The sequence below is a fragment of the Camelina sativa genome, chromosome 11, assembly GCF_000633955.1.
Source record: "Camelina sativa cultivar DH55 chromosome 11, Cs, whole genome shotgun sequence".
Classification (NCBI taxonomy): Eukaryota; Viridiplantae; Streptophyta; class Magnoliopsida; order Brassicales; family Brassicaceae; genus Camelina; species Camelina sativa.
The window spans coordinates 43559771-43571319 of NC_025695.1; the positions used below are offsets into that span (position 1 = coordinate 43559771).

The 11549-nt window shown below is 37.5% G+C and overlaps 2 protein-coding genes and 1 long non-coding RNA gene across 3 annotated transcripts; 2 read left to right on the forward strand and 1 right to left on the reverse strand.

The window, feature by feature from the left end:
- LOC109127533 lies at positions 3724 to 4469 on the forward strand. Its single transcript, XR_002034102.1, has 2 exons — positions 3724 to 3807; positions 4154 to 4469. It is a non-coding gene; the product is annotated as an uncharacterized LOC109127533 (long non-coding RNA).
- On the forward strand, positions 5456 to 6012 carry LOC109127606 (putative defensin-like protein 283). The gene is made up of 2 exons (XM_019232580.1): positions 5456 to 5547; positions 5773 to 6012. Exons 1-2 carry the CDS (start codon positions 5484 to 5486, stop codon positions 6000 to 6002), a joined length of 294 nt encoding a protein of 97 aa, XP_019088125.1. The 5' UTR covers positions 5456 to 5483; the 3' UTR covers positions 6003 to 6012.
- Positions 7649 to 8983, reverse strand: LOC109127439 (uncharacterized mitochondrial protein AtMg00810-like). The gene has a single exon (XM_019232108.1). It carries the CDS (start codon positions 8981 to 8983, stop codon positions 7649 to 7651), a length of 1335 nt encoding a protein of 444 aa, XP_019087653.1.

Sequence of the window (11549 nt, forward strand, 5' to 3'; positions counted from 1 at the left end):
GCATGTTTTTGTTCATCGAGTCAAATTTTTGATGGTCAATATGTTTCGTTTATTTTCGATTTCTCGTCAGCCTAGTTTGCAAATTTCTTAAGTCTATTATTGCAATAGATTAAGAAATCTATCGTTAGGCGAAAGAGATGATGGATATATGTAATTATGTCCGGTAAGCTTACGTAAATTACCTCCGTAAGCTTGCTCTGCCTCTTAAGAACCTAGTTTTTTTAACCAAAGGAGCTTATGTTATTAGAGGCAGATACATCTATCAATCTCTTATATCGAATTTGTTTGGGTTATTATTCTTTTTGATGGATGGATGGTGAGAGTGATGAAATAAAATCGGATTCCCACTGAAATATGTGATTATTATAAACCAGCTACTTTTGACTCATCTCATCCAATTTCATTGTACTTTATTTTTGTTTTTGATATTTTGAATTTTGGCCGGTGATGTGATTAAAAATATTTGCTACTCTTGATGAAGTAATTCTTCAATTGATGATTCTTACCACCAAGATCTCTGAGGCCTTATCTAATTTTTTTTTATGTTTTTTACAATCATTGGCCCGTTTTAATCCATGTTTTTGTTTTAAACTCAAATTATTTTGAATCTAAATTTGCATCGTAAACTGTAGGGAAACCAAGAGCATGATTGATGATATTCATAAACGAACCATAAGATCAAATTAATCGCATTGTCAACGATAAATATCTCGAACTCTCAAATTCAGCTTTGGCGTCTGTACTAATTGAGAAAATTTGTCGCAAGATGATATATATAATGTCCAGTATCAAAATATAATTGCTTGTAGTGTTAATGAAGTACTTGATGCGAATTGGATTAAATATAAGCCAATGGTTAATTATTGTCATCATCCTAGTGAAATCATTGGATTAATAGATACGTCACGCATCATTTACCCGTGGAATTGATATATGACAACCGATAATGCATTAACTTTAATTTCAAGCCAGGCACCGCCGAGGCACGCAGATAAGTTTAGTACAAATGTCAAAATTATATAAAGAGTTTCCGGAGTCGATAACTCTGGAATATTTTTTATAACTATCGTCATATAAAAATGATATTTTTTTAATAGCTATTGACAAAATTTGAGAATATGTGGAAGGATATATACCTGAGAGAGTTTATATACTTGGTCAATTCTGAAAATTCGATTAGGGAATTTTAGTTCCCACGATTTATCTAGCTAAACCAAATGCTATATAACACCCGCAAAGAACTATTTGATTCAATTATCCATTTTTCGACGACTAGACCCACTTCCAATGCCGAATAATTTAGTTGCTCACAAACTAGCGTATTCTTCTGCCCAAAACCAAATATATTTAGCAGCCAATTTTTTTTTTGTTACATACTCTTTTGCTAGTTTCTAAGGGTGTGGATAATTGCAGCGGTCAGAGCAGACAAATCTATCTGCGGATTAACCTGCTTGTAGATTAAACTGCTTTTTATTTATCATTCATTAACTTTAGTTCGCAGTAAAGCGGTCCAAAAGAAACAGAGATAAAACCGCAGTGGACCAACTGCAAACCGCTTTTGCTTACAAATACAGTTGGACCGCAGCGATTTGCTGTCCACACTTAAAACAGGACGGTTTGGTCCGCAAACAGATTTGTCCGCCCCAACCGCGGTTACCATTCAGATCCTAATATGAACTTACTGGTTTGTCGTTTCCCTAATTTTAATTTATTGTCATTGGCTCATTGCCATGTCTATATCCATATGGCCATCTTTCAAAATTAAAATCACCTTGATTTGACTTGAAAAAAAAGTTTAAAGAAATGATGAAAATCCATATGTAGTGCAAAATATATAATCCATATGTAATAAATACTTGATACGCCTAAATTCGAGGATCACTCAGCCGGATTAGAAAGGATAGAAACTCGCCAAGGTGCAAGGTGCAACAAGGGAGATTTGATGGATTGAGGGGTCGCACAACAGTTACGGAAGGCTGCTGATATTCCCAACTCCAATCGCTGCTAGATATGACACACTAGTCCAGCAAGAGGAGGCTGTTACTTGGATATTACACACCAAGAAACAAAGAAATGTTTTAGACAAAGAACAAAGAGATAGACTCTTAAAATGAAAAGGAAAATTGATTGATTATTCTCAAATGAGATTACATGTGTTTATATAGGGATAAAAAACTTTGGTAACAAAGCCAAGTATTGATTATTCTTGAAACTAAAAGACATTAAATATAGATAGTTGAATGAAGACCCAAGACTTGAAGTTTGCCTTTCCAAGGTGTCCTTCACAAGGTGAGTTGAATTCCATTTTCGTCACCCCCCCTTTGACCACAAAATAAAGTGATTATTTTGGCCTTTCTTGGACTTGAATTAGGCTCAAAATGAACTGGACTTGGTAAACAACATCCCCAATAGAATTTCCTATGCTCTCCTTGCCCATAATCTCTTGAATTAGCCCAATAAGTGCATCCTTGAACTTCTCTCTCTTTCACTCCTTGGTCCAATTTTGCTGATGAAAAACAACATGGACTTACCATTTCTTCACTTTTGGCTTAGTAGAAACAACTTCTGGTTGCCAAACATAATTCTGGAAACTCCTAAACCAATTGGACCTAAAGCTCTTTAGATGAAGAACTAGATTGACCTCCTTTGGCAAATGAAGCGTAACTTTGTGGTTTGTTGGCCAAATCTTGTTTTCTTGATCTTGTTGGAAACATACGAGATCCATTGACATCCTCCAACTGATTTCGTGTCGAAATTGTTGCTGAATTGGTCTGTGTAACACGATCTTTGGCTCAGACGCGAAATTGGAACTGGGATATATCCACTGACTTGAAATATCCATATCTTTCACATATGAACGGATCTTAATGTGACTCCAAATCTCCCTGGTTCTGGAATGGATCAAGATTCTATAACAGTTTGGTTCATAGCTTGAGTCCTTCTTACTTGGTTGGAATCCTTCGTTGAATGCTCGTAGGTTCAAATCGCGTAGCCATGAGTTCACCTGATTTGTAAATTGAATAACTCCTTCATCCGAACTCTGATTGGACTGATTCCACTTCGATATATGCTCTAGATGAAGTAAGAATGTATCCCACATAGTAGTTTGGCTGGAAGAGTTGATCTTTGACTTTGTTCGTATTGAGCAAGACTCAAGGGTCGTCTTGGATGGTCTTATGATCACATCAATACTCTAGTTATTCTCTTCTTTCTTTCTAATTTTTAAAAAGAGTTTTTACATGATTATTGGTTAATTTGGAGAAGTTGTTCTAGAATAGAATTTATTGTAAAATTATTTCAGATCGTACATAAAACCATGAGATTTAGGAGGTGTATTGAATCTAGGATTTCATTGGATTTGATTTTTAATGAAGTTTTATACGATTTTGATGATTTTAGGAGAAATTGATATGATTTATCGTGAAACCATTTCAAATGCAACATTAAACCATAAAATTTGGATTTTTGTATTTTTAACTAAAGAAATCCTCTCAAATCTTTTCAAATCATTAAAAATAAAATTCGTTAAATGTTTTCAATAACAATGGATTTTTTAAAAAGTAGATTTTTAAATATATTATTTAAAGTATATTTTAAATCATTAATTCAATAACACTAGATTTCATTATACTTTAAAAACTTTTTGATTAAATAAGATAAGATTTGTAATTATTACACAAATTATTTAAAATGCTAGATTCAATACATCCACCCATAGGATTTGTAATTTCGACAACTAGATACTTCCAATGCCGAAGGCCACTTCTTATATTGCTCTCTTTGCTCTCACTTATCTTCTTGGACATGGTTCGATCTCTTTCTTCTTCCTTCAAATATTTTGTTTTGCATATGCTCATGTATGTGAGATTGATTTAAAAACCTCGCCATTTTAATTTGATTTATAGATCTTTATATGACGTCTGACGATGAATTCTTTGTTGACATTGTAGAATGCAGATACAAATTTTTTGTTTTATGTCATCTTTTTGTTGTTGTTGACATTGTTGATTCTCATATAATCCCAAACACATGAATCGTATAACACTTAAGGTTTCTATGTCATATTGTTATTAAACGCAATTCATAGTTAAAATCGTCGTCATGCATTTTTTGGTTTTAATTTGTTTTATTTTTTTGGCAAATGCGAGAGAAGCATTATTGGGTACGGTGGCGCTTGAGAATCGAGAATGTGTACAAGGCATGAGTTGCACAAACATTTGTTCACACGGTGGTATTTGCAGCAAAAACGGTAAATGTGTTTGTTGGTCGCCAAACGCTGTGATTAATAGCGGACCGCCATGCTGGTCGGACGAAATGTGTTTAAGTACGTGCGGTGGAAATGGTGGTTTTTGTAACTATGAAATTGGACAATGTAATTGCAAATGATATATTATGAATTTTTTGTTGGTCTTCGATGAATTGAATAGATGTAATGTAATTGCTTTGTAATGGACTATTTTATGCCTCAAGGTTAAATATATAAATAAGTGTTTCACGTTGGCGTAATAACGTAAGTGTTTCTGATCCATTCCACGACTAGTTTGTTCACAATCTAGTCTATTCTTCTCCCCAAACCAAATTTATTTCTCAACCAAATTTTTTTTTACGTACTCTTTGCTATTTTTTACTATCAACTTCCCAATTTGCGGTTTCCTTAATTTTATGTTATTATCATTGGCTCATTTCCATTTGGCTTGTGCATATGGCCATCTTTCACAAAATTACAACCACCTTAATTTGACTTGAAGAAAAAGTTTATGAAAGTATGAAAATCCATATCTAGGGTGGAGAATATAATCCCTATGTGATAATTATTATATATACTTGTTATTTCTTTCTATTTATTTTAAAATGAGTTTTTAAATGGTTTTGATTATTTTTGGGTGAATTTAGAGAAGTTGTTATAATTTATTGTAAAATCCTCTTAAATCCTACATAAAAATCATGAGATTTAATTTAATATTTTATAAGACTTGAGTTTTAATGAGTTTTTAGATTATTTTGATGATTTTAGAGAAGTTGATGTGGTTTTGATGATTTTGTAGATTTATGTATTTTTAACTAAATAAATTCTTTCAAATCCACCTAAATCTTTCCAAATCGTTAAAAAATCAAATCCTCAAAATGTTGCCAATAACAATATCATGAAGTAGATTTTTAAATCATTAGTTCTATAACAGTAGATTTCATTAGACATCTGAAATTCATGATTGAATAACATATAATTGTATTTTTTACATAAATCAATTAAAATGCTAGATTCATACCCCCAAGCCCCTGCTTAAGTCATATATGTTTTGATTGAATATATCTCCTGGGATTCATTTCTTTTTCTAGATATCTTGTGATAAAGTATAAACACCTTAGCCTATAAATAAGTTCACCAAACTGACAACAAAGTATATATCGCAAAGAGTCAAAGAAACCCAAAAAACACATTCCAACAATACTCCCCAGAAAATAAGAAACAACAAACAGTAAACATGACAAAGATCAGTTTCTCCTTAGTTATGACTGTTGCAACAATCTACATCATAGTATCACATGGTCTGTTTTTATTTTCCACATGCATCTGATATGCTTATTTTCCACTGTTTATCTTTGCATGATAAATTTCTGTGTGATCAAGTTATTCTTTTGTTGTTTTTTTTCTTGATTGTTATGTGCATCCTACTACTCTCTAAGTTTTGAACAAACGTACCAATTGATTGCATTGTCTTTCCATCATATACTACTTGTTGTCTATGTTCATATAAGAATGTGGTGGCACAGGTCTACTTGTCACGGCGGCTCGTGAGAGTCTGCATCACCAATGCTTTTGCGAGTCATCAAGCCCGTGTGCTTGCACCCCACCACCACCGACACCGACACCGCCAACAGCTATGAATAAGTCAGGGAAAGACGTCGGACCACTATGTTTGTCTGACGGTGATTGCAAACAATTTTGTCGTCCGAAGAAAGGTGTTTGCAACATAGATTTCGAGACATGTATTTGTAACTGAAACTATCTCATTTTCACAAAAATTTAACGATGTGTGTGTTCCTACTTCCTAGTGAGCTATATAGGTCCTCAATAAATAATTTAATATTCATATAACAACATCAATATGGCTATTGTTCTCCTTGATTATTTTGTTGACTCAATTCCATAAAATTCTAATAACTAAAAATAGAGGTGTACAGAGATAGGCTTATCAGCCAATACCAAAGGTCGTAGCCACTCTCAGGTCTATAAGCTAGAGTCAGTAACAAAGTAATAAGAAATAACAGAATTGGCCAATCTCTCTATAAATCCAATCTCCAAGCTCCTAGTGACTTAAGGACCACACCATCATTTAACCAAACACAAGCTCACATTCTGTGGAACCCCTCGACGTACGCGCCAATTCCGTGATCATATCATATTTTACTTTCAGTGTGGGGGGTCTACTGACATGTGGGGAAAAAGTAGCAATCTTTAAACGCCTTGAATGTTTCAAGATGTACGTTGCGAGTTCTCTCTCTCTCTTCCCTCCTCTGTAGTTTCTCCACTCCAAAGTTTCAAGAACAAACATCAACGTTTCTGGAACAGTGCTTGGCTCATCCCAATGAAATGTAGGAACAAGCTCTGAGGCAATCTGCTAGGCGTATCAATAGTGTAGCAATAATCAAAGTTCAGCTCATTCAAACCTCGTTCCACTGCGATTCTAATCCAAAACCCAATATCTACGTCCCTGCATTGTCGATCTAACTTGAAATGCAAACTCTTTAAGACTTGAGCCTTGTTTAATAGCAAAGACCTGTCAACAAACTGCAAAAATTTCCAATGTTCAGTCTTTTTATTGTTATCGATGTACACGAGTTTAGGCACCAGCTTCCAAAGATCCCGCCATCGTTTTGACAAAACATTAGTCTTCAAAACATCTTTTGTAGGAAGCAATGAAAGTATATGCAACAGGAAATCATCGGGGAACAAACTGATACGGTCCATATCGAGTGCTCTCCAAGCCACGAAACCCTAAAATCAGAGACAAAACTGAACGGACAAAGAGGACAACGAGGGTTTTGGAAAAAAGACTTTGTATATTGCTTAATTACATTAGGGTTGTTACAATCTCTCTTTTATATATAGCTATGGAACAATCTAAAGTTCCTAAAGCAACCTTATCCTACTACAGCTGTAAATGATGACTCATCGGATTGGAGCTGCAGAGCATTGTATGTATTCGCATCGGAGGAGGGTATCTTTACCGTACCAACATTACTCTGTTTTGAAACCTTGGTCTTTGTCTTCTTGTGTTGACTGTTTATGGACTTGGGCTTCAGTCAAGTTTGTTTTGTCAAGACCCACTCTATTGATTGGGTTGTTCTCTAGACTCTCCCTTAAACTTGGCGTGGCTGTTGTCGGAGAAACAGAAACACCGAGTTTGCGACGTAGACCTTCGAACATTGGTTTGTGTAAAGGCTTGGTGAATATGTCAGCAAGTTGGAGGAGTGCCGGTATGTGATATGTTTCAATGAAGCCAAGAGCCACCCGTTCTCGGATGTAATGAAAATCTGTGTCAAAATGCTTGGTCCGATTGTGCAGAGCAGGCTTTGCGGAGAGATAAACCGCAAAGATATTATCACAAAATACCTTAGTTGGTTGATATTGAGGGATGCCAATGTCTCAAAGAAGGGAGGAGATCCAAGTCAGTTCAAGAGCAACAACAGAGAGAGCTCTGTATTCTGCTTCAGTCGAGGAGCTAGACACTGTCGGTTGACGCTTAGCGGACCGAGATATTAAAGTTGAGCCTAACAGAATGCAGAAACCACCTGTTGATCGTCGTGTATCCTTGCAACCCGCATAGTCACTATCATAAAAGGCCGACAGAACAGGATTTCCATGTTTTCTGATTGGAAGACCCATGTTTAATGTACCTTTCACATAACGGAGAATTCGCTTGAGGAGGCTGAAGTCCGAGTTTGTTGGAGCGTGCATCTTTTGACAAACAAAGTTTACAGCATACTGAAGGTCAGGACGAGTGATAGTCAGGTACTGTAACTTACCTGCCAAGCTTCGATAATACGTTGGTTCCTCAAATGGAGTCGTGTTAGGTTTGTCAACTTGTTGAGGTAGAGGCATTGGCATTGGATTGCAGTCTAACATCCCTGCTTGATACAAAATGTCTGAGGCATATGTTGTCTGATGCAGAAACAAACCATCATCAGTTGATTCAATTTGCACTCCAAGAAAATAACGAGGTGGACCAAGATCTTTCATGGAGAACCGTGTGTTGAGAGACTGTAGAAGCTGATCTAGGAGTGATTGATTGTTGTCAGTTAGGAGTATATCATCAACATATAGTAACAGGACAATGATCTTGTCGCCTTGGTGTAACACAAACAGAGATGGATCTGCAGTACTGCAATTAAAACCAAATTCAAGGAGGAATGTGCTGAAGGTATCAAACCACGCCCTTGGGGCCTGCTTCAAGCCATAGAGTGCTTTTGTAAGACGACACACATGATTTGGTTTTTCTGGATCAATGAATCCAGTTGGTTGATACATGAACACTGGTTCCTGAAGTTCCCCATGTAGAAAAGCATTGGAGACGTCAAGTTTCTTTAGGGACCAGCCACGTGCGACTGCAGTGTCGAGTACCAGCCGAATTGTGGCTGTCCTAACCATAGGGCTGAACGTCTCTAAATAGTCTACTCCCTCTTCTTGATCAGACCCCTTTGCCACAAGGCGTGCCTTTAGTTTATCCACTTCTCCATTCGGTTTCAATTTTGTTTTGAAAACCCACTTTGAATCCAAAATATTCATACCTTCTGTTGGAGGAGTTAGAGACCAGGTGTTTAACATGTAGATTCTTCTCAATTCTTCCATGATAGCTTCAGTCCAACCTGGATGTTTCATGGCTGAAGCAATACCTTGAGGCTCCTTAATAGTAGTTTTTGCAGTAATGAGAGCATACCTATGGTTTGGTTTGTGAATGCCAGCTTTGGATCTAGTTGTCATGGGGTGAGAATTGTTGACTTCCTGGACTTGTTCTGCAACTGGCTATTGTTCTTGATCAGAAGCACTATGTTCGGACTCCTCTGTTTCTGATTCAAGAACATTTGTATTGTCTGATTCGCCGTGGTCTGAATTATCTTCGTTTTGTTCTTGGATATGTTGTTCATGAACAGGTTGAGCAATAGTAGACATGAGACATGGTAGGATCTGAGTTGAAGTAGATGTCAGATTCTCTGATGGAGGATCAGTGCACTGCCAAGCTTGAAGGAGTGGAGTCTTGTAGTTTGGTATTAAGTGCTTGTACTGATCCTTAAACGGCAACACTTCTTCATCAAAAATAACATGTCTCGAGATATACACCTTGCCTATTGGAGGATATAGACACCGGTCTCCTTTGTATTGAGCATGATATCCAAGAAAGATACATTGAAGGGATCTCGGATCAAACTTGTTCTCTGCAAGCGGACGCAGACAAGGGTAGCAGGCAGATCCGAACACACGCAGAGACGAATAGTCTGGTTTTCTGATGCAACAAGGTTTCAAGAGGACTCACATTATTTAAGATAGATGAGGGAAGCATGTTGACTATGTGGTTTGCTGTGTAGAAGGCTTCAACCCAATATTTTTGAGGTATGTGACTATGGAACATCATTGATAGACCAAGCTCAACCAGGTGTCTATGTTTCCTCTCAGGAATGCCATTTTGTTGTGGAGATTAGGTACATGATATCCTGTGGTGTATGCCTTGCTCACTGAAGTGTGTTTTTAACTTATGACTTGTAAATTCTCCCCCTCCATCACTTTGAAACTCTTTTATTCTTGTATTTAGCTGATTCTCAACCAGTTTTTGAAACACAATAAAAACTGCAGTGAATTCAGACTTTGTTCGTAGGGGATAAAACCAAGAGAATCTTGAAAACTCATCAACGAAAAACCACATAATATTTAAACCCTTGGTTGGATACAACTGGCGAAGGCCCTCAAAGATCACAATGTATTCGATCTAAAGGGTTCATAACACGAGAATCAGAAGCTACAAAACTTAATCTAGAATTCTTCCCCATCTGGCAAGGCTCACAAATGGAGGTTGTGCTGCTCTTATTAACCTGAATGTCCTTGCTGCTTTGAAGTTGTTGGAGAACCTTGGAGTTTGAGTGTCCCAATCGATGATGCCAGACCTCCTCACTGGTTGCACATTGTCGATTAGAATAAAAAGCCATAAGTCCTTGATTCTCCAACACATTGAGCCCACTACTGCGCTGACCCTTGGACACCACTTTCTGAGTGTTTATATCAATAACACAGACCTTATTAGAATCAAAATAAACTCCACATGGATAACCATCACATATCTTGGACATAAACAAGAGTGATTTCTTTATATCTGGACAGACTATAACATCATTTAGAGGGATTGTACCTTTCATCGAAGTGATAGTAGTGGATCCAGTATGAGTTATGGGGAGGAAAGTTCCATCACCAACCTGAACCATATCAGTACCAGTGTAAGCTGCTGCAGAGTGAAGTGCATTGGTAGAGGAGGTGATGTGAGCCGTAGCACCAGAGTCCGGATGCCATTCTCTACCCGTATCATCTGAAACATGTAGAGAAGAGAAAGCTTGGGGAACTTCAGTTTGATAGTTGTTGTCAAACCTGTTGTAACACTTGACCGCTGTGTGTCCAACATGACCACAAATCTGACATATCGGTCTTTGCCCTGAAGATTGAGAAGAAGATTGATGCTGTGAGAATCCCCTTCCTCTTGTTGAATAGCCTCCTTTTCCTCTGTTTTGACCAAAGTGACCTCTCCCTCTCTGATTCGGTGTGTACTACGGATCACAAGGGTTTGTCTTATCAGTATTAAAGGCGAGATGTGGTGTGACAGAAGCATTGTGTTCGTAAGATTGCATCTTGCTATCAAAGCCCAGAACTTCAGAGGCAACATCAGTGAAGGTGGGAGCTGGAATCTTGCTCAAGGAGCTTTGAAATCACCGTTGTAATGGGATCATACTCTCTGCCGAGACCATTAAGAAAGCCAAAGATCTTCATGGACTCATCAATAGGTTTCCCAATGGAGCTGAGGGAGGCACAGATGGCTTTAAACTCACGAGAGTAAGCAGAGAGGGACTTATCTCTTTTTGACAAGAGCTGAAGACTCCGACGGAGAGAAAACTCCCTAGCGACACTACTTTTGTTGAAGTTTTCTGCAAGAGAGAGCTAGATCTGACGAGAAGTGGCTAGACTGTGAACGTGTCCAAGGACTTCCTCAGACAGTGTACCGAACAACCATGACTTGACAAGTTGATCAGTGCAGAACCAGGCCTCATACTGAGGGTTCGGGACTTCGGTGGTGTTTGCACCATTGGTGACGAGACGACTCTGAGGAGGAACCATAACAGCTCCATTGACGAATCCAATGAGTTTCTGACTAGACAAGAGAGACTCGAACTGCGTCTTCCACAAGAGATAGTTGTTATCATTGAGCTTGAGCGTGGCAGCGCTGGTGACGTGAAAATTATCCGGGAAAGGATAAGTTGTTGCCATTGTTTTACCTGTGAAGGTTTATAGT

Coding starts and splice junctions, on each gene's coding strand:
- LOC109127439 (XM_019232108.1), bottom strand. CDS start 8,983: ATGACAACTAGATCCAAAGCTGGCATTCACAAACCAAACCATAGGTAT.
- LOC109127606 (XM_019232580.1), top strand. CDS start 5,484: ATGACAAAGATCAGTTTCTCCTTAGTTATGACTGTTGCAACAATCTAC. Junction 5,548..5,772: donor CTACATCATAGTATCACATG/GTCTGTTTTTAT, acceptor GTGGTGGCACAG/GTCTACTTGTCACGGCGGCT.